The following is a 23564-nucleotide window of genomic DNA, read 5'->3' on the forward strand; positions in this document are numbered from 1 at the left end:
AATTGGCTTCTGTAAATTGCCCCTAGTGTGTAGGATAGAACTAGTGTCACTGGTCGGTGTGGACTCGGTGGGCCGAAGGGCCTGTTTCCACGCTGTATTTCTAAACTAAACTAAACTGAACATCAGCCGTCTCTCCATTTCAATCCAGTCATGGAATTTCACAGAGTTTAACAATAACTGGCCCCGATGTTATTAAATAGCCAGAAACGTGTGCATTGGAAGTTAATTCGGTCGATGCACAACACAGTTACATTGAAAGTATTGCCTCTGCTGTAAATCAGTACGCAGGATCTCATGGAAATAAAAAGAGTCAGATTTAGTGCTGAATTGTTCAACTGTTTTCTTTGTCATATTGTCAAATTAATCTTAGAGCAAGCTCAATGTGCCAAACCTGCCCCACCTCCTCTCATTGTTTAAACCCTCTGCTGCCAAATGACAGTGGGAGACATCCGATGCAGTCTCTTGTGCCTCTACTGCAACAACCTGATTCCTCTTCTTATGTCATAGAATAATAAAGACCTGCCTGATATGATTGTGATCCCCCTACAGAATGAAAACGCACCTTAAATGCCGCATAGACCCCTCTCCGACTTGATCTGCAGAACACATCCTTGTCAAGTCAAGTTTATTTGTCACATACACATAAATGTGCAGTGAAATGAAAGATTACCCACAGTCCAACAACAAGAGCAATAAAAATAAGCAATAACACACACAATCAAACAAAAAGAAACATCCATCACAGTGAGTCTCCTCCAGTCACCTCCTCACTGTGATGGAAGGCCACAATGTCTTTTCTCTTCCCCTGCCGTCTTCTCCCGCGGTCAGGCTGTTGTAGTTGCCACTTTCCAGGCCGTGCCGGACGGTGAAAGGTCCACAGCGGGCCGACCCAAGCCCCGCGACTCGGGGCGGGCGAAGACGCTGCCGCTGCCCGTCGGGGTGGTCGGGGCTCCTGACATTGAAGCCCCCGCCGGGCGGAGAAAATCCCACGGCCTATTCCAGGCCGCGCCGGATGGTGAAAGGTTTGCAGCGGGCCGACCCAAGCCCCGCGATTCCTGCCGCTGCCGGAGCTCCCGATGTCGGCCCCCACCCAGGGGGCTGCGAGCTTCCGACGTCCATGCGGCCGGAGCCTCCACTGGCTCCTCCCAGGTGGAGGCCGCCAGCTCCAGGGGTTTGGCCGATGTGTCCGTCATTGGCCTTGTCATGCACCGCAATGAGAATGTTTAATCACACTGGCCCAATCCATCTTCACATCATGGAGTCACGGAGTCATACAGCACAGAAACAGGCCATTCGACCCAACTCATCCATGCCAACCAAGATGCCTTCCTGAGCTAGTCCCACTTGCCTGCATTTGGCCCATATCCTGCCAATCTTTCTTCTTCATCTACCTACCCAAATGTCTTCCTCTGGCAGCTCATTCCATATACATCACCACCCTCTGTCTGGAAAACCTACCTCTCAGGTAAATCTTTCCCCTCTCACCTTAAACCTGTGCCCGCTAGTTCTAGACAACCCTATCCTGGGAAAAAAGTCCACGACCATTCACATTATCTATGCTGCTCATGGTTTTTTTTGTAGATCTCTACATAAAGTCACCCCTCAGTCTCCATTGCTCCAGGGAAGACAGTCCCAGCCTTTAAAGTCTCTCCTGATAGACTTGGCAACATCCTGAGAACCTTTTCTGCACCCTCTTCAGTTTATATCAGTTCGATTCAATCCGACAACGTCTGCTCACCAACAAAAACTGCAGGACCTTCAGAGGAATTGTATTAAATATCTAATGATCTTGTGGCTCTGAAAGTGTCGACCTTCCTTGGCATTGAGAGGGATGGAACTTGTCACATAACCAATTCTGGTGTTGTAGCAGCCAGTAACCTGGAGATGGGATGAAATAAGCTTCACACAATTAACAGGATGAAATAAACCTCACACAATTGGGACATTGAACATGGCTAAGGAGGAGATCACAACTCCAGTCTGAAACCTCCTGCAAAGTAACTGGAGACTCTGACGTGGGCAGGAGAATATCCTCGCCAACAATTGACCTACCAGGCAACGCCCTGCCTGAGGTCATTTGTGGCTGATCGTGATCGGTCCTGGTCTTTTCTTGCCTCCAGCTCCTCACCTCCCTTTCACAGTTCACAGTGCAGGAGGCAAAGAGTAGATTCCGAGAAGAGAAATTTGCCAATTGTAATCAGCTGACCACATTTGGAAAAGCAAAGACTGGTTGGGGACAAAGACAATAAACAATAGGTGCAGGAGGAGGCCATTGTGCCCTTCGAGCCAGCACCGCCATTCACTGTGATCATGGCTGATCATTCTCAATCAGTACCCCGTTCCTGCCTTCTCCCCATACCCCCTGCTCCCCATATCCCCTGACTCCGCTATCCTTATGAGCTCTATCTAGCTCTCTCCTGAATGCATTCAGAGAATTGGCCTCCACTGCCTTCTGAGGCAGAGAATTCCACAGATTTAGACAAAGATAGACATAAAGTGCTGGAGTGCCTCAACAGGGGAGGCAGTATCTCTGGAGAAAAAGGATGGCTGACATCTCAGGTCGGGACCTTTCTTCAGACTGCCTAATTAAACCCACCCACGCAGCACCACCACGATACTGGTTCCCCTCCAATTCAATTAAACAGTCTGAAGAAGGGTCCTGACCGGAAACGTTACCCATCCTGTTTCTCCAGAGATGCTACCTGACATGCAGTTATTCCAACACTTTGTGTCTATCTTTAGGAGAATATATTTCATCTGCATTTACATTCATTACTTCATTTATACCCCTTTCCCTCTAATCTCATGCCTTCGGGCACGGTTCCACATGGTAGATCAAGGATGTACGGGCAGTCGCGTTTGGAGGTAGTTCAGAGGATGGTGGGCTGGAATCATTGCCGGGTCCACAGTGGATGGGATGCACACAGGGCATGTGACTTGTGTCAAAGGGTGGACGATGCTCATTGTGGGCACACTGGGAGTTGGGTGCACTGGTTAATGGGCCTGAGGTTAATGGCGGCAGAGTGCCTGACCTCTTCTTTAAGGCAGGCACCTTCTTTAACAGATAATTGTCACCGACCATCACCACCCTGTTCTTGCACCACCTCACCCCTGTCATTTGTCCTTAGCCACCTGCTCTCTGCCTCTCCCCTCCCAATTTGTCAGTCTAACCACCTGCTGCATCCTCCTACAAACCTCTGTGACCATTTCCCAGACTGGTGTCCGGCAGAACCTCTGTGCCATAGCTAGAATTTCACAAGCAGCATCTTGCCCAAGTATCTGCAGATGTCTGACGGCCTCTCCCATGTTTACCCAGCTCCTTGGGACAATGTGCTGCTCTGAGCCACATGGAATGTGCAGATCTCAGCTAGATGCCTGCACGGTGACAATACTTCCCTTGTGTCAGAAAGAACTGCAGATGCTGGTTTAAACCGAAGATAGGGACAGGCAGCATCTCTGGAGAGAAACGTCACCCATTCCTTCTCTCCAGAGATGTTGCCTGTCCCGCTGAGTTACTCCAGCTTTTTGTGTCTATCTTCCATAATACTTCCTTGACTGGAATCAGCTCCTCCTGAAGATCATCGAGTCATAATCGTACAATGTGGAAACAAGCTCTTTGGCCCAACTTGCCCACGCCGACTACATTTACTTCACCTGCCTGTGTTTGGTCCATATCCTTCTAAACCTATCCTATCCATGTACTTGTCCAAATGTTTTTGAAACATTGTGATAGTACCTGCCTCAACTACCTCCTCGGGTAGCTCGTTCCATACACCCACCACCCTTTATGCAAAAAACATTGCCCCACAGGTTCCTATTTAATCTTCCTCTCCCCACCTCACCTCTGTGCCACAGCCAGAACTTCACATGCAGCATCTTGCCCAAGGCTCTGCAAATGTCCGACTGCCTCTCCCATGTTTATCCAGCTCCGTGCGACGATGTGATTCGTGTGAAAACAAATGATCACCCACAGAGCCAGCGACACTGGAAAATAATTCTTCAGAGAGCTGTTCCCTGTGGCTGCGTGCGACCGTTCTGGCTGTTTGTTGCATTCATGACATTCCTGCATTTATGACTTTTATTTTGTCTGCAGCTTCACAGAGTCCTGCCGCAGAACCTCCACCCATTCCCTCGACTCATCAACATCTCCCACTTTATCCCCTCACTCATCAACATCTCCCACTTTATCCCCTCACTCAAAACATTTAGCACAAAACAAATGGCAGATCAGTTTGTTTATGAATTTGATACTCGTACTGGAGAAAGATTGGGCGACTTCTCTAACGGACAGAAGTTGGTTCATGTGTATAAGGAAGAAAGACAGAGTGCTGGCAGTGAGTGGGGCTGTTGGACAACTATCAGAATCATCTGGACGTAACAGGGATTGTGATCAACTTTAGACTGAATCAGGGTTGGATGGGGAAAAACAAGTCAGAGATAAGAAGTTATATCCAAATTGGCTGGGTAGTGCAGGATGTTCAAATATTCTTACATGTATATCCACATGAATCTTTTCTGATAACCCTGAATCTTCTTCTTCTTAATAAATCTTTCTCGTTTTATCCTTTCAGAACGTTGGAGCCTGGTTCTGTGAGTCCTTAGTATCCTCTGTACAATGATTCAATCTCTAAGGTGCCCAACACCCTGATCCAAAAACAGAAAAACTGCAGTGCTGGAGATATGACAGAGAGCCCAAAACACTCAGTGGAGTGGAGAGAGAGAGAGAGAGAGAGAGAGAGAGAGAGAGAGAGAGAGAGAGAGAGAGAGAGAGAGAGAGAGAGAGAGAGAGAGAGAGAGAGAGAGAATGCTCCTGGTCATTGACCTTTCCTGTGGGACAAGTGAAGGGTGCTTTACGTGGCAGAGAAAAGAGGAGGTCTAAGATTGGATGGATATCAGGACAGTCTGAAACTCCAGTGGTGAAGTTGTTTTAATGCAGGGAAGGCGAGATACGATTGTTGTTGGTGTTTGAATTCAATGCCATGCCCCAGCTACCCACACCCACCAGCTGCTCTGGGCCTCAGGGAGTGTGGAGATCTCAGTGAAGCCCATCCAGCTAGATGCCTGCGCGGTGACGACTGGACTCAGCTCCCCCTGAAGATCATCGGATCATAGTCGTACAATGTGGAAACAGGCTCTTTGGCCCAACTAGCCCTCGCCGACCAACATGCCCCATCTGCCTGTGTTTGGTCCATATCCTTCGAAACCTATCCTATCCATGTACTTGTCCAAATGTTTTTTTAAACATTGTGATAATACCTGCCTCAACTACTTCCTTGGGCAGTTCGTTCCATACACCCACCACCCTTTATGGAAAAAAGTTGCCCCACAGGTTCCTTTTCAATTTCCCTCCCCCCTCCTAAAACCTATGTCGTCTGGTTCTTGATTCCCCTACTCTGGGTAAAAGACTGTGCATTTACCCTATTCTATTCTCCTCGTGATCTTGTACATCCTTCAAGATGGCGGTGGCTGCGGATGGGGCAATTAAACGGTGCTGGTGATCGGCCTGGGGCATACCACCTGCGCTCTCAGAAGCGCGCTGGGGATTCTGAGGTCGGCTGTGGGAGGCATCCTGGGGCCCAGTGGGTGAGTGGTGGCCATGTCAGGCGAGGGACTGTGTGTCCGCGGGTCGATATCTGGATCGAGGTGTCAGCGGAGTGGGCCGCTGATTCCACCTAATCCTCAAATCCAAGGGCTTCTAACGTCCAGAAACCGCTCCATCTTTGTTCTGTGTGCAATCAATGATAGGGTCTCAACAATCCCTGGGAAGAGCAGATGGAAATGATATGCAAGTACTTTACCTGTTGTTGCGTCCACTCATTGCCCTTCCCCTTCATGCGGTTCACAGTCCATCTTCATCTTTGTTTCGATGGACAGGACGGTGCAGTGGTCAGATTGCCGGATCAGCAGCTGAGGCCCTGCGGTCGCGGCACCGAGGAGGAGGAAGCTTCACCACACTGTGTTGAAACGTGGGTGAAGAAATGCTTTCAATTCCCCACAGTATTGGGTCATGGGCTCACAGTGCAGGAGACAAAGGGGGAGGTTCTGAGAAGAGAGACTTTCCAATTGAAATCAGCTGACTACATTGGAAAAAGCAAAGACCGATTGGGACAAAGATAGACACAAAGTGCTGAAGTAACTCAAGAGAGTCAGGCAGCATCTCTGGAGATAAAAGATGGGTGACGTTTCAGTTCAGGACCCTTCTTCAGACTGCTTAATTAAACCCACCCATATAGCACCAGCAAACCTGCCTTTCAGGATATTGGTTCGCCTCCAGTTCATTTAAGCAGTCTGAAGAAGGGTTCTGACCCGAAACATCACCCATCCTTTTTCTCCAGAGATGCTGCCTTAGCCGCTGTTACCCCAGCACTTTGTGTCTATATTTGGTATAAACCTGCGTCTGCAGGTGTCAGGGGTTATGGGGAGAGGGCAGGATAATGGGGTTAAGGGGGAGAGATAGATCAGCCATGATTGAATGGCGGAGTAGACTTGATGGGCCGAATGGCCTAATTCTGCTCCTATCACTTATGACCTTATGCAGTTCTTTGTTTCTACTGATTGGGGACAGTCAGCATGGCTTTGTGCGTGGGAACGCGTGTTTTTCAAAGAGGTGACCAAGAACATGGATGAGGGCAGAGTAGTAGATGTTGTGTACAGGAACTTTAACAAGACCTTTGACAAGTTACCGCATGGTAAGATGCTGGAAGGTTAGAGCACATGGGATGCAGGGTGAGCTAGCCACTTCGATACAAGATTGGTCGGAAGGTTGGAGACAGAAGGTGGTGGTAGAGGGTTGTTTTTCCGGCTTGTGAGACTTTGACCAGTGGCGTACAACATGGATCTGTGCTGTCCATTGTTGCTTGTTATTGTGCACTAATGATGCAAAGAGAGATGGCACAGTTATAAAGTGTATGGATGACACTACAATTGGTGGAAGAGCAGACAGTGAAGAAGGTTATCTACAAAAGATCTATAAACATTTCATCAACTAGGCCATTGGGCTGAGGAATGGCAGATGGTGTTTAATTCAGAGAAGGTGCCTCACTTTGGTAAGACAACTAGACCAAGACTTAGTAAATTGTAGAGCCCTTGAGAATATTATAGAACAGAGGCACCATGGGGGTGCAGATTCATGGTTTCATGAAAGAGGCAACACTGGTAGACAGGGAGGGGAAGGCAGCATTGGGCATGCTTGCTTCATGCATCAGTATATTGCACCAGATCCGCCAGAGCAAGTAGTAGATGTGGGCAAAATGATATTTAAAAGACATTTAGGCAGGTACATGGATAGGAAATGTTTGGAGGGATATGTGCCACACGAGAATTAGTGGGACTCGCTCAGCTATAAACGCTGGTCAGCATGGACTAGTGGGCCGAAGGACCATTGAGTGGTAAATGATTCTGTGTTGACTCTGACAACTGCACAAGAGACCTGGAGCAGGAGTAGGCCATTTGGCCCCTCAAGCCTGTCCCACCATGTGATGGGATCACAGCTGATCTCTGCTGACCTCAACTCCTCTTCAATACTGCATTCAATACATCCAATGATCCAGCTTCCACCATCTGCCTGGGCAGAGAATTCCAGAGATTCGCCAGCCTCTGCCAGAAGAAATTTCTGCGCACTTCATTTCTATAACCTGGAGCACCTGGAGAAAACCCACGCGATCACATGCACATTGTCCAACAAATGAAAATGTCTCAACTTATACCCTGCCAATCCCCCTTAGGATACCATAGGTCACCCCTCAATCTTATAAACTCCAAGGAGTACAGAACGCATAGGTGGCTCAGTGGCGCAGCGGTAGAGTTGCTGCTTTACACCAGAAACCTGGGTTCAATACTGACTACGGGCACTGTCTGTATGGAGTTGGTACGTTCTCCCTGTGACCAGTGTGGGTTTTCTCCAGGTGCTCCAATTTTCTCCCATATTTCAAAGGTGCAGGATTGTAGGTTAATTGGCTTGTGTAAATTGTCCCCAGTGAGTAGGATAGAACTAGTGTGCAGGGTGATTGTTGGTCGATGTTGACTCGCTGGTCCGAAGGGCCTGTTTCCACACTGTATCTCTAAACTAAAGCGACTTTCCAGCCCCTCATGGTGCACAACTCTCACATTCCAGGAATGAGCTTGGTGAATCTCCTTTGGGCTGCCTCCGATGCCACTATCTGTTTAGGTAAGGGGACCAAAACTGTGCAGTTTCCAGGTGTACCCTCACCAACACCCTGTACAACTGGAACAAATCCTTCATGTTTTTAAAATCCAGCCCTTTTGCAATGAAGGCTGAAATGTAGTTTCCTTGACTACCAGTTGGAGCTGCCCGCTAGCTTTTATGATCCATGCACTGGAACGCCTTGTGTAGGAAGGAACTGCAGATGCTGGCTTAAACCAAAGAGAGACACAAAATGCTGGAGTAACTCAGCCGGTCAGACAACATCTCTGGAGAAAAGGAATATGTGACGTTTTGGCTCCTTCACAATGAAGACTGATACAAAAACTGTATCCAACATGTCTGCCATATCTATATTTGCTGTATTAAATCACACTTTCATTCCCTTGAGGCTCCACATTTACCTTAGCCGCCCTTTTTCTATTCATATTTCCATAGAAACTCTTACTGTTTGTTTTTACACCGCATGCAAGTTTTCTCTCAAAACTAATTTTACTTAAAATTCATTGACATGAAACATTATTAGTGCCAACGATATTGGGCAAAATGCCACCTGAGCCTAAAATACATCCATCCAAAATAAAACCTGCAATAATGTGCCTAGAAATTCATTCCCTATAACCGTTTGTTCATAAAATCGGCGTTAATCCTTTCACAAGTTTAACGCTGCAATTTTTCTGATCATGGGCACAGGCAGCACATGCTTGACTTCACAGTGAGTGGGGGTTTGCCATGGAAAGGCTGCACTAATGGATGACTGGATGACTTTATTTTTCCCCCCCAAGTGTTGGCGCCCACGGGAAACCTGCAAAGATTAAACTTCAAATGGCTCGGCTGTTTTCAGACTTGAAATAGGTGTTTCCTGCCCGCTGTGTCTTGGCCACTCTTAATTTTATTTAACTCAGCTGAACCCTGGTGGCGCCAATGATGATAAGTGCACAGTTCCTAAACAGTATTTCTCTATTTACAAGCAGTTACAAATGAATAATAATCTATTACTTCAATAAACAATACTTGATAATTCCACTGTTAGTTTACACTCCACCAGCAGCTGGAACATAGACCACACAGAGTTTCTGTTCATATCTATCGCTAGAAGAGACATGCTTGGAAATATTCTCTTGAAAAAAGACTTTTCCTTTGCTCAGTATTTGAAATAAACAAATGCTCCAATGTTAATGCATTATGATACATTATAACGTCGATGCAAATACTTTCCATATGCAGCAATTCAAATGTAGTTCAAAATAATTTAATTGTGGCATAGAACCTCAACATGAGGATTCCCTAACCTGTGGTTGATGTAAGACCACGAGAACGCCTTGAACACCATCAGTCCTGTAGTCTCACCTTGTCATCACCCAAATACAATGGCATTGGTACTATTCTTCCAGACAACGGCACCATCCCAATTTTAGTGAATGGTCACTTTGTACTGACCTCAAGATCCACAGCTACTTTAGGCTTTGGAGATGAGTGTAGAATCAGGCCCAACGAGTCCGCGCCGACCAGTAATCCCCGTACACTAACACAAGGGACAATTTTACCAAAGCCAATTAACCTATAATCCTGCACGTCTTTGGAGGTGGGAGGTAACCGGAGCACCCGGAGAAAACCCACATGGTCCCAGCGAGAACGTACAAACTCCGTACAGACAGCACCCGAGGTCAGGATCCAACCCGGATCTCTGGTGCTGTCAGGCAGCAACTCTGCCGCTGTGCCAATCCTGAGCAGCTACTGTTCTGAGTAACCTCCCTCCACTATCCTTTGGTGAAAGGACATGTTGAACACTGCCTCTCCTGCCTCTGACTAACATACAGAAATTGCAAGAAATCAGTGTTTTACGATGATCTTCACAATACCTTACAGTGAATGACTTAAGGTTTATGTCGTGGTATTTTTGAGGACGGAGAAAAATGCTGGGATGTAATTGTTCATCTTCGCCGACCACAAATAACCGGCTGGTTACATCCTTCCTGCCCACTCCAGAGTCAGGCAGCGACTACTGCCAGCCCAAAGCTAATTACCAAGGAGATCAAAGGGCTTCCCTCCCGAGACAAGACATTGAGCAATTTGTGGTCTGAACCCTCTGTAATCTCAAAACTATACGAGGATAAATGTGCACAAGAAAAACAGGCATTTGGGAGCTGCAATTTTTATTTAAACAGCAATTCCTGAACACACACACTTTCCACAGTAATACAATTTGTTTGGCACATGTAATCTGATTCATTATACCAGGAAGAATCAACTTAATAAAAAGCTGCTGAATTATGCAATATTTCTATGAAATAACATACTTATAACATGTCAAGTTTCAGGGGAAAAAACGATCACGAACCAACACAAATGGTGAAAAGCTCTCTCTCCGCACTATCACATGATACCAAATCTGCTTAGCTATTCCAAATTGCATTTTCAAACTTGTTACGTCGGCCTGATAAAGGCTGTCTTTGAGACATTAAATTAGTCAGGGGCACTTTTGATTCCATTTGGCGTGACAGATCAGCAAGCTAACATGTCAACCCAAATCCTTTCCAAATACTAGCAAGATCTTCCACCCCAGAGGTCACCATTACAGTCTCCTTCTTGAGTTAAGTAATACCTGCCATGCAATTTTAATATTTCTTCCCGTTCTTGTTGTAAATAAATTGGTGATTTAATCCTGAGTCAGTTGGAAAATGGTCATGATTTAACAAGCCAGAAATCCCTTGAGAAAGAATTTCAATTATTTAATGAGGAAAGAACGACTAAATCTTTCTTAAACTTGTCACCAATGCATGAAAGAATTATGAACCCATGCTCCCTGGAGCACATCTAAACACTAATTGGATTTTCTCCCCTAATCTGAGTTATCTGCTCTTTGTAATTTCCACCCAATCTTTCTGGCAGAGTTGGCGAACACTAGGTCCCGATAGAATCACACACCTGATTAATCAAAGTCTAACACGTCCAACAGGCCATTCATGGTCCAATCAGCCACAAAGAGACACATGCCCATACCGCACAGTGTTAACGTTTGGCCCATCAATAAACTGCAGATACTGGAAATCAAACTGAAAAGAGAAAATGCAGGAAACACTCAGCAGGTCGGGCAGCATCCGAGAAGAGGAGCAGTCAACATTTCAGGTTGGAGATCCCTCGTCAGAACTGAGAAAGACAGAGGTTGGTGGAACAAAGGGAGAGCCTATGATGGGGTGAAATAGTGCAGTCTTTACCTGGACAGTGAGTTCCTTGGTTGGTTTAATGTGTCATTTGCATCTTCTTTCTGACTGACTATATATGTCCGCCATTCTTCTCTTCCCCTTTTGTACATTCAAGGCACGTCCCAGGAGGACAAATGAAACGACGTCACCCAGACTTTGCAACAATAGCAACACATCGCACAGGCAAAGCTTCAATGTCTATTTAATGGCTGCATCATTTCACCTATGACAGACATTCCCTATGTTCCAAATAACAAAGTGTTGGAGGAACTCAACCGGTCAGGCAACAACTGGAGAGCGAATGGACAGACGACACTTCGGGTCAGGACCATTCTTCAGACTGATGTCCCCACCTGAAAAGTTGTCTCTCCATTCCCTCCAGATACCATACCGCCTGTAGCACTTTGAGCTTTGCTCTGGATTCTAGCACCCTGCAGCCTCTTGTGTCTCCATTCCCTTTGTTCCCCCCCGCCGACCTCCCCCAACTTTTGCAGCCACCAGGCCTAACCTGCTCTCTCTCCTACTCGGTTCGGACTAAGGCTTTTCGACCTGAAACGTTAGCCGGTCCCTCTATCCAAAATGCTGCCTGCCTTGCTGAGATTTTCCGGCTTTTCCCCTTTTCCCTCAGGACCACCAGCATTTCCGATAAATAGCAAAGATCTGTGGCTATCAAGAGGCAGAAACTCAATGCTGAACCAGACTTAGCATGTTTGCTCCCTGAATACAATGTCCAACTCAAAAGTCAAGGCCGAGAACACCTGAGACAACTGTGGCTTTCCCAATTATACTTTCATAGCTTTTATTCCCATGGAATATTTAAATATAAAAACATCCTACAGTAGAAAGTACAATTAAAAATAGGATTAATATTTCAGATTAAAACAAGCACTAATTCTTGTTATCTTCCATGTAATTTTCTTTACCAGGCTCCTTACCAAGTTGACCTAGAGGATCAAATCAAATTGCATGATTATGATTTCATCAGAATAACTTACATTCGAGACCAAAAGGGTACAATTTACTGTGAAAGCTCTGTAATTAAATATTGAATTAACAGGTCACCCTCTTTCTTTCCATTCACCACAATTCTTCTTAACATTTTACCACGTCTTCCAGACAATATTCAAAGCTAAACTGTCCAACTCACATTAAAATGATAGACTAGGCGTCAAAAATACTAGGAGGAGAATAGTCTTTAAATAAAGTTTGCGGATAATTAACAGTTTTGTTATTTTGAGTCATGACTACCTGGGTGGAGATTGTGGTTTGTTGCTGAGCAGAGCTGTGAATGAGAAGGGCTAACACTGCTCGCTTTGACAACTGCTGAAGTGCATTTTATATTCCTAGAACTTTTAAATATATACATTGACCATAAACCGCAGTTGTTAGATTATGGATTATATTACATTGTTTTAATATACATATCAGGAAGGATTTTATGCTGCATCTCCGTGCACTTTTCAAGCATTTGCAAATATTTAGAGAGGCGGCCCGCGGAAGATTAATAAACTTGCTTCGTGTTATGTACAGCTGTGCTCTGTTCCTTGGTAACGTATCATCCACTGGTTGAACACAGAGGACATTGAGCTATCAGAAAGGCTGAGGAAACAGCAAGTACAAACCTCGAACAGTTGTATTCTAATGACGTTGAGAAGGATTAAAAGTGAAGTCGGCTACAAAACACAAACACGCATATCACACAGAATGTCCGGGACAGAGGATGTTTGGAAAGGAGAGAATCAGAAGGCTTGCCATGCATCAAACAAAAATCTGTATCCGCTCTCGAATGTTCTGACGACAGATTGGACATGCTTTCAGAGTAATGCTGCACTCCAGACACGATCCGTGGCCACACTGGAACACCAGTTTGATCTGACTGTCAATACAGATTGGGCAGGTGATCCTCTCCTCCATCTGCCGGTATCGAGACTGTAGCTGCTCCAGCAACTTCCTCTGGTCTGGGGGTTCACCGCTCGAGCTGCTTTCAATTTCCGTGTTATCTGCCGCAGGGAAACACAGTCAGTGCTTTGCCATTACCCAATACACCAGCCACTGCCTTGTGCTGGTAAGATTGGGATAGATTCAATATATTGCACACGATAAAATCTGAATGAACCAAATAACGTAGGAGACAGAAGCAAGAATTAAGCAGGGATGTCACAGCAGCAGAGTCCTGTGGCTATGTCACGGCAGCATGAATCTGGCCATTTCAGGGGTTCACAAGCTTAAACGTAACTATGGATCATGAACTCTGAAAACCAGGTTACCAGGAATGGAAGTTAATATACAGACCTGAACATGAAGGACTTATGTCAAATTTAACTTTTTTTTTAATGGGCAAAACAAATAAGTTGTAGAAAATTATCAAAAATGAAACAAAATGTGATTTACAAAACTGTTGATGTCTGTTCAATACACTGTATAAATTGGGCATTGACTCTGTGTTGATTCACCAACTCTATTGCAGCCAGAAATGTTATTTTAATGTTTTTAAAAGGTTTAAACATCAGGATAATTAGGGCAAGATCAAACATTTCATGGTTGAACTACAGTACTTTGCGCGGTTCATTGTGTCTCATTTGTTCTGCACTTTAATGACTGGCTATGATTACTTCTGGTCACTTGAATAGCAACAAGTCTCAGTGAACACAGAGTCTGAGCAACAGGATGTGAACCCAGAACCAAGCATTTGAAATGAAGCTAACATTTCACTGCTGATTTGATAGGAATGATGGCAACATGTTTCCCCAGTGTGGAGATGTGGGCATGATATCTTTATATGAATGAAAAGAAATGAACACAAAATATGTGAAGAGCACAGTGGGGCAGTACAGTGGCATAGCTGGTAGAGCTTCTACCTCACAGCACCAGAAACCTGGGTTTAAAGGAGATATGCGGGGCAATTTTATGTTTTACACAGAGTGGTGGATGCCTGGAACTGGTGGTAGAGGTACATACAATAGTGGCATTTAAGAGACTTTAGGAAGGCACATGCTGGGAATGGAGGGAAGACTACCTTCCACATTCATTCGTAGAGACAATCATTTTACACACTAAATGGATGAATCTTAACTAAACTTAATCGCATCCTTTGATGAAGGTCACAAGAGTGCAGATGCTGGAAGCCTTTGATGCTATGGGTGCTTGTAATGCATTTCAACATGTGCTAAGTGTATGACGCATGTACCAAGAAGGGCTTGACAGCACTAACATGTTAGTGCATCTTAAACAGAGGGTTGTGACCTGCTTTTGTGTCCTGAACACTTGCTGCAATTAGGGTGGAACAACATAGGAAACAGGACCAAGAATTGAGCACTTAATTGATGTCACACCAACATAATCCTGTGGCTCTGTCAGGGCAGCTTGAAGCTGGTCTCTCAGGGGTCGACATGCTTAAAGGTAACTGTTTATTAACCAGGTTACCAGGAATGGAAGTTAATATGCAGACCTGAACATGATGGACTTAAGTCAAATTTCACTTTTTTTAACTGGGCAAAAACAAATAAGTTGTAGAAAATTATCAAAAAGGAAACAAAATGTGATCTACAAAACCGTTGAAGTCTGTTCAATGCACTGTATAAATTAGAGATTGACATTGGGAATGGAGGGAAGTTGTAAATCTGTGGAATTCTCTGCCTCAGAAGGCAGTGGAGGCCAATTCTCTGAATGCATTCAAGAGAGAGCTCTTAAGGATAGCGGAATCAGGGGGTATGTGGAGAAGGCAGGAACGGGGTACTGATTGAGAATGATCAGCCATGATCACATTGAATGGTGGTGCTGGCTCGAAGGGCCGAATGGCCTACTCCTGCACCTATTGTCTATCTTCCACATTCATTCATAGAGAAAATCATTTTACACACTAAATGGATGAATCTTAAACAAACGTAATCGGATCCTATGATGAGGACACATGAATGCAGGTGCTGGAAGCCTTTGATAGAGTAGGAATGTACTAATCATAACCACATACGTGAACTTCCCAACCTACATCCCAAGATTCTGATGTCCCGCTCCTCGATTCCATTGATACTTCTCCCCAGACCTCTAGCCTACAACACCATCCCTCACAGCAGAACTCTCTTTCTCTCCACCTTTCCCCACTAATCTAAACTCTATTTGACTTTCCACTCCTACCTCTGGAAAGGATTATCCTCACACAGTTTAAGGCCTGTTCTATTATGCATGGTGTCTTGGGGGGGTCAGGTTTACACCAAGCTCCCTCACACAAATCTGCTTCAGATCTACATTGTAGCACTTCGACCCACCTCTTCCCACAATAAAGAATTTGTAGCCCAGTGTTCTTTACCAAATTGATCACTCAACAGCCAAATTATCCTCAATCCCTTTAAGCTGCTCCTGCGCTCAGAATGCAGAGTTAAGGAATGTGGTTAATATATTACCATGTCTCATTTTCTTTGATATAGACACTTGGCATTTGATGCACTTCTTCATTCTCACAGAACACTCTGTAATTGAAAAAAAACATAAGAAATCAGCATCTATAATATCTAATTTCCGTTTAACCTTTTGTAATATTTAGCAAATGTTGTCGATAACACAGGAAAAAAACAAAAAGCTAATCTTCTCTTGCATATGAATTTTAAGTTCTTAGATCAGGAATTATTGATTATGTAAATATAAAACAGATTGGCGCTATGAACCACTTCAATGACATCTGACTCCTAATCCTAAACTGAAAAAACGAACCTGTTGGAGAAGGAACAAGTTGTTCTATGGTTCTTCTGGCAGTCAGTTTACATGTTATTCTCTCCCCCTGCCACGTTTAAGAATTGGAATAAACATTGATGGATTGGCAGCCAGGACTGAGATTTCCTGTTACCCCGCTGGCCTTTCTGTTTTGACTATTCTTCCAGTTCCAGTTCTAACTCATGAGGCACAGCTTTCTGTCTTACTGAGTCTTGTCTACTTATCAAGAATAATAAATCAAAAACAAAATAGTCAGATCCGCTATTTTGATTAAAACCAGTCCTTTGCCATGGTCGAAAAGCTAAAAATACAAATGTTGGAAATCTGAAATAAAATCCACAAGTGCTGGAAATATTCAGTAGGTCAGGCAGCATCCATGCAGAGAGAAATTCTTCCTACTGAAGAAGTGTTTACCTCTAAGTAAGTAACATGGATGAGATTATTCGAGGTAATTATCTTGATGGGAGTGCTGTACACATTGCTGATGATCACACATACTGACAATGTCAGTGAGTAACATGGACCAATGATTCTGGATGCACCTTACACCACTCACCAATTACCAACAAAAGCACTGCGTGCTTACAACATGATCACAACCTTTAGACAGGTACATGGATAGGACGGGTTTAGAGGGATATGGGCCAAACTCAGGCAGGTGGGGCTAGTGTAGACAGGACATGTTGGTCAGTGTGGGCAAGTAGGGCCGAAGGGCCTGTTTCCACACTGTACAAATCTCTGACACTCACATTTGTTTACAATAAAAGGGGCAAATTGAAAAATATACCTCCAGTGGAACCATCCTAACCATAAGCCTACATCAGGGACAAACCACTGCGGACTTTGCACCACTATGGTTGCTCTACGTACTTCAGTGTTTCCCACTATTGTGATCTAATTGACCGAGGATATCTGGTAGTTTACTGTGTATTTATTGTGGTGTCTAATGTGCCTGTAAAGCTGCAACAAATAAGAATTTCATTTTTCACGGTTCACATCCGGTGCATGTGACAAATAAACGCTTGAATCTGCAGCACCTATTTTCTAAGTTGATTTCATTGACTGAAGAGTGAAGCTATTTTTCTCCCACCAAATGTTCACTTTGCAGATTGAAACATTTGATCATCTATTTGCAGAGATCACAGCTACAAACTGCTGTTTTGATGGCCACATTGTTCCATGATTTCAGCACCCCTGGAGATATGTGTGCTCCCCACCTCGTTTAACAGATGGAGGGCAAGGTGGATCTTTTTGTGCAACCATCCCACCTCACAGCTAAATGATCACCTTCCCAACAATTAGTCAACTAATTACAGGAACATTGCTGCTGATAAACAGAGCATCCAAACAGAAGCCACAGCTTGCAGCTGAAAGGAGACTGCATATTGGACCTTAACATTAACAGTAGGTTGACAGGTGAGACTGCACACTGTACCTTCATTAACAGTGTCGACATGCGAGGTTGTATATTGTACCTTCACATAAGATCATAAATGATAGGAGCAGTATTAGGCCATTCGGACCATCAATACTCTGCCATTCAATCACGGCTGATCTATCTCTCCCTCCTAACCCCATTCTCCTGCCTTCTCTCCATAACCTCTGACACCCGTTACTAATCAAGAATCTATATATCTCTGCCTTAAACATATCCACTGACTTTGCCTCCACAGCCTTCTGTGGCAAAGAATTCCACAGATTAACCACCCTCTGACTAAAGAAATTCCTCATCTCCTTCCTAAAAGAACATCTTTTAATTCTGAGGCTATGACCTCTAGTCCTAGACTTACCCACTAGGCCCAGTGCCGTCAAATGTTCATCATATGTTAACCGACTCATTCCTTGGATCATTCTTGTAAACCTCCTCTGACCCTCTCCAGAGTCAGCACATGCCCAAAATTGCTCACAATACTCCAAACGCTGCCTGACCAGCGCCTTGTAGAGCCTCAGCATTACATCCCTGTTTTTGTATACAAGCCCTGTCGAAATAAATGTTAGCTAACAAATAAATGCTTTCTACAGTGTGCTGACAGGTGGGATTATACTGTACCATCACATTAGTAGTGTGCTACCAGTGGGACTATCAGTAGACTGTATCTACAGTGTGACAATAGTGGAACTGTATACTGTACCTTCGCATACTACAGTATGCTGGCACGGTGAGAAGAGAACTAGGAAGGCCAGCTCCGAACACACCAAGCATTCGGCAGGACCCGCAGCAACCGGCAATAGAAGATTAGTCATCGTATTTGGAGTAGTGTGGACTCGCCGCAGAACTGTTGTCCCTGCTGGCTGCAGCTGAGATCCCCTGCAATAAACAATGGCAGAAAATTCCACTATGTTACGGGGACAATAAAACAAAACGCTTCATTCCTCCCCACCCTCACTTATGTTCACTAGATATCCGTTGGCACAATCATCCAACCAACTGAACATCACAGCCTCATGGAAACAGTCTGATGATCAGCCGTGGGCAAAGCTGAAGACATCCATCTGATGACTGGGCTCAGAAATGGCTAGAGAGGAATTCAACCTCTGATCTCTGCAGATCAACAGAATTGCACAATTAAGGAGCATTACTTGGCGGGTGACAACACAGAACCAAACCCATATTCAGACATTGCTGTAAAACATTTAAAAGTGGCCATGTTTCCTGTCTGCCACATTTTAGACATCAAACTTAGAACAGAATTTCTACCGTTTCGTTTGTAAACAGTCAGAAATGCTGTAGGAAGGAACTGTGAATACTGGTTTACACCGAAGATAAACACAAAATGCTGGGGTAACTCAGCGGGACAGGCAGCACCTCTGGAGAGAAGGAATGGGCGACGTTTTAGGTCGACATCCTTCTTCAGACTTATTTGGACTCTGTAGACGGTGCTTCAGTGTGATGGGGTGAAAAGTGTCAGTCTCTGAACTGATTTTCTAGCAAAAGCTAATCAGAAAATAAATTAACCTAAGTCATAACCTTTGCATGAATTCAAGCCACTGAACGCGATCTCGGAGAAGATACCTCTTTCTACACAAGGCAACTGCAGGACACAAAGTGTTGGAGTAAATCAGTGGGACAGGCAACATCTCAGGAGAACAAGGATAGGTGACGTTTCATGTCGAGACCCTTCTTCAGACTGATTATACAGTGTACGATTCTCTCTTGACACATTGTTAACTGTTGAATTACTGTCAACACCATCATGGGAGATTTGGTAAGAGTAATGTTTGCACAAATGTTTATCCTGTTTTTAATGATAACCAGGGGAAATTCCTATTGACATGACTGGGCTATCAATGGGAGGATTGGACCCGTAATTATCTGAGTGTTGGTTATTTCCCTCATCACACCGTTCTTTGAAACGTTTATAAGAACCAATTGAGTGTCTACTTAATCTTTCTGCTGCATAAACTGGTACATCACAGACTTCTGTCCAGATCATTGTCCAGCCCCAGAACAGATGAATGGGTACACAATGTCTTATGCGCTAGTCACTGCAGACTCTATCCAGGCTGACATCGGCACCAAAATATATCTGAAATTGACTCCTCATTAGAACCTGCTGGATTTGGAACTGCCCAGATTGATTCTATGTCTCCAGGGAGGGTGGGGAGCGTAGAAGGGGATATGAGAGATTAAGAGCTTTTGTGCCGAGTTGCCTTGGTAATTAATTCTACCAATTTAAATCACTGACTTAGATTTAAGCCCCAATATTGGCCAACTCCCAAACAGGGTACTGGTAAAATCATTATTATTTTTTTAACAACATTTATGAACAATTGTACAAAACGTAAATGCTGGAGAAACTCAGCGAGTCGGGTAGCATCTGGGAATGGAATGAACGGGGATGTTTCGGGTTGGGACCCTTCTGCTATGTGAACAATTGCTCCTTTACAACTTTGGCTTGAAAAAAAGACCTGCGCTTCCCTCAAACATGCAAGAGTCGGATGAGGGGCTCTAACAGAAAGTGCGTCATAAAGTGCCATTAATTGTGGTGCAGACGCATGATTAGTACCCAACTCAAGCTGGCTGCAAGGACTGGTAGAAGGTGTTCCCCACCCTTTTCAATGATGAACTCTCTCACGTGGCATGTGAGAAAGTGAATGCAATGAGCATTTTATTTTAATGTCTGCAGAGCAAAATCAAGAGCGGAACAGCTTTGTAATAATGCTGCTCGTTTACCTGAATTTTTCTGCAAAACTTTTGACCAGCTGAACTGTCCTGCCTTCCGAGACCAGATCGAGGGGTGTTTTGCCCTTGTGGTTTGTATAGTTGATGTCTGCTCCGTCCTGGGCCAGGAAGCAGGCGATGGCAGTACCCACATTCAGCTCACCAGATCCCAGTAACCCTGAGGTCTGTAACTGAAGAACAAAAACAACAAAGTCAGACATCTGAGACAAAGGATAAAATGCTGCCAAGGAGGTTGACAACAGTCTTCATTATTACTTCAGTCCAGGAATGAATTCCAACATCCAAATGTTAGATTCTCAAAGTTAGCAATTCCATACCTGATCAATAGAAGCTTTACAGCTTCCAATGATGTCTACAGAAGCAACATTTTGACCACATGACCTGTATTAGTGATGGCCAATTAACCTCTGTACCGAAAGTTAGCAAGGTCAACAATTTAGTCTTATCTTTGGATGTTAACTCTTGATGAAGATTTTAAAAGAATGTCAAATTCAAACATTATTTTTCCTTTCTCCCCTGATCCAATCTCTCTCTCTCTCTCTCTGTACTGGACTTGGGATAGATTGCCCACTCTGATTTTCACTCACTGTGTTCTAAATCCTTCAGCTCTGTCTGCCTCGCCACATTGGGGCTTGCTGCACTAGGCTTGCTGCATTGGGCCTCACCATGCTGGGGCTGGCTGTGTTGGGTTTCTGCATTGGACCCGCTGTGCTCGGCTTGCACCATTAGCGTTTCACACTTGAGCACACTTGATGGTTTAATCAATTTGAGCCAAGGTTGCGTGTGTGTTTAACTTATGGCAGATATGGCTGAAAGCTCAGTCATTGTCATTGCCAACCCAATGGAGCAAGTGGTAATGCAGATACACTGTCGGCACGGTGGCGCAGCGGTAGAGTGCCTGCCTTACAGTGAATGCTGCGCCGGAGACCCGGGTTCGATCCCAACTACGGGTGCCGTCTGTACAGAGTTTGTACCTTCTCCCTATGACCTGTGTGGGTTTCCTCCAAGATCTTCAGTTTCCTCCCACACTCCAAAGACGTACAGGTATGTAGGTTAATTGGCTTGGTAAATGTAAAAACTGTCCCTAGTGGGTGTAGGATAGTGTTGGTGTGCGGGGATCGCTGGTCGTTGAGGACCCGGTGGGTCGAAAGGGCGCTGTATCTCTAAACTAAAAATTACAGAGTAATGCAAAGGAGCCATACAATATCAAAGTACTATATTTCAGCATTTGTTTGGAAACGGCAGGTGTTTATTGTTGTATTAATATAGTTTCAGGGTTCTAAGAAAGAGGGGGGAGGGGAAACCCCAATGACGTTCACCTTTCTCCAATGAAGCAAAGTAATTTTTATAGGAAATGTATGAAATACTAGAGTCAAAGCTCTGAAACAAGAGCATCATGAGAATGACATGGGCTGGTAATTGTAGAACAAATATTTCCACCATATTTATGCCAAGCCAAACGGACAATATGTTTTCACACACAAACCGGGTTCAATATTTTATGTTCCTACTCCATGTCGAGATATAATTGGAAAATTACAAACTCTGCAACTTTATAGGCAGAAAGTGCCTGTTGCCACGTGGAACCTTACATTTGCCAACAAGGAGTTAGCTTCTCCCTCCCTGGCGGCCGAGCGGGTTGCCAGCTGTTGCCGGCACAGAGCCACGTGCAGCGGGGTGTCACCGTCTTCGTCCTCCGCATTCACGTTGCATCCTTCAGCCACCAGAAGCTGGATCATGCCAGTGTGACCCTGGGTGACCGAGAGCTGCAGGGGATTCTGGTTCCGATTGTTCCGCACATTAATCTCACACCGACCCTGAGCAAAGGAAAGGATGATTCAGGCTTTGAGCACACACAAATCTTTGGCAATATCTAATTTCTGCAACAATGTTGTTTCTTGCTTGCTTCCTACAATATAACATGTCCGATTATGATGCACACAAATGCAATTTGCCACATTAGTTTAGTTTATTGTCACGTGTACCGAGGTAAAGTGAAAAGCAACATCTCTTTCCACATTGGACTAGAAACACACATCTGTGGAAAGTTATCTTGGACATATGTTAGAAACTCATCACTGACTCTGCCCTCAATACTACTACTATCTCAGTTTACATTGGAATATTTAAAGTCCCCATTATTGCCTTGAAAAACCCATTGGTTTCTGCATTTCCCTTAATCTATATGGATGTTTTCTCTTCAATGTCTTGTTGGTGAACTACATAATATGTCCAGTTTCCTCTATTCCACTCTAACCAAAAAGCTTCTGCCTTTGACTCCTCTGTGCCACTCTCTCACTATAGCACGTAATACACACTTCCATTAATATTGCTACCTCTTGTTTCTTCTTTCCCTATACTTCCTAGCTGCAGGGATTTATACATGAGGCAAAAAAGGGGAGAAACACAAAGACAGAGGAAGCAGCAAAAGATTCATTAAAGGCACACAAGCTGCATTAGCCAGAGATAACAAAAAAACATAAGGACTAGTGTTGAAAAAGTGGATGTAAATGAGACTATTAAAAACCTGGCCTTGCATCCACTCCCTACACTTGACTAGGGTCAATTTACAGAAGCCAATTAACCTACAAACCTGCAGCCTTTGATATGTGTGGGGGAGCTAGAGCACCCGGAGGAAACCCATGCGGTTACAATGAGAATGTACAAATATCACCCAGGCAGTGGCCGAGGTCAGGATTGAACCCTGGCCCTGTGAGGCACCAGCTCTACCAGTTGCGCCACTGAGCGAGTTCCAAGATTTCAACCACATACAATCTGCCGAAGGAACTCAGTGGGTCGAGTCGCATCTGTGGGAGATATGGACAGATGACATTTCGAGTTCATCATCTGAATGAAGAGTCCCAAACGGAAATGATAACTGTCCATTTCCTTCAGCAGATTATTTGTTGGTCTAGATTCGAGCACCTGCAGTTTCTCGTGTCTCCAAGGTTTAGACTGCTGACAATAAAGGAACAAGGATATTTTTTTCAATTTAGGGTGGTGTGTGCCTTGGAGACTGACGTCTATATGCTGGTGTTCCCATGCGCCTGCTGCCTTTGACCTTGATGTTGCAGATCGTAGATTGGGGAGGTGCTGGCAGGTCAGCCTAGGCAGGGAACTGCAGTGCATTTTATTGATGGCACACACAGTGGCCAGGGTTTGCTAGTGGGGTAGTAAGTAAATATTTTGGGTGCTAGATTGGGTGCATCAAGTAATTGTAGCAGAACTGCCATGTTATGCCCATCGGCAAAGATTGAAGAGACTGAGACTCCTCTCTCTTAGAAAGGATACGTGGAGTGATGACAAT

At 44.6% G+C, this 23564-nt stretch overlaps 1 protein-coding gene across 8 annotated transcripts in view; it reads right to left on the reverse strand.

Annotated features, from left to right (window-relative positions):
* Window positions 1-10880: 10880 nt before the first annotated feature.
* mib2 (MIB E3 ubiquitin protein ligase 2) overlaps window positions 10881-23564 on the reverse strand; it is a 128854-nt gene continuing 116170 nt past the window's right edge. For all 8 annotated transcript variants that reach the window (XM_078425513.1, XM_078425511.1, XM_078425509.1 and 5 more), the window contains 5 exons: window positions 21850-22074; window positions 20249-20427; window positions 18207-18382; window positions 15768-15833; window positions 10881-13367 (listed from right to left, as the gene is read on the reverse strand). In XM_078425513.1, coding sequence (XP_078281639.1) covers window positions 13126-13367; window positions 15768-15833; window positions 18207-18382; window positions 20249-20427; window positions 21850-22074 — 888 coding nt within the window. In that variant the 3' untranslated portion in view covers window positions 10881-13125. The remainder of the gene's footprint in view (window positions 13368-15767; window positions 15834-18206; window positions 18383-20248; window positions 20428-21849; window positions 22075-23564) is intronic.

Source organism: Rhinoraja longicauda, chromosome 30, assembly GCF_053455715.1.
Source record: "Rhinoraja longicauda isolate Sanriku21f chromosome 30, sRhiLon1.1, whole genome shotgun sequence".
Taxonomy (NCBI): Eukaryota; Metazoa; Chordata; class Chondrichthyes; order Rajiformes; family Arhynchobatidae; genus Rhinoraja; species Rhinoraja longicauda.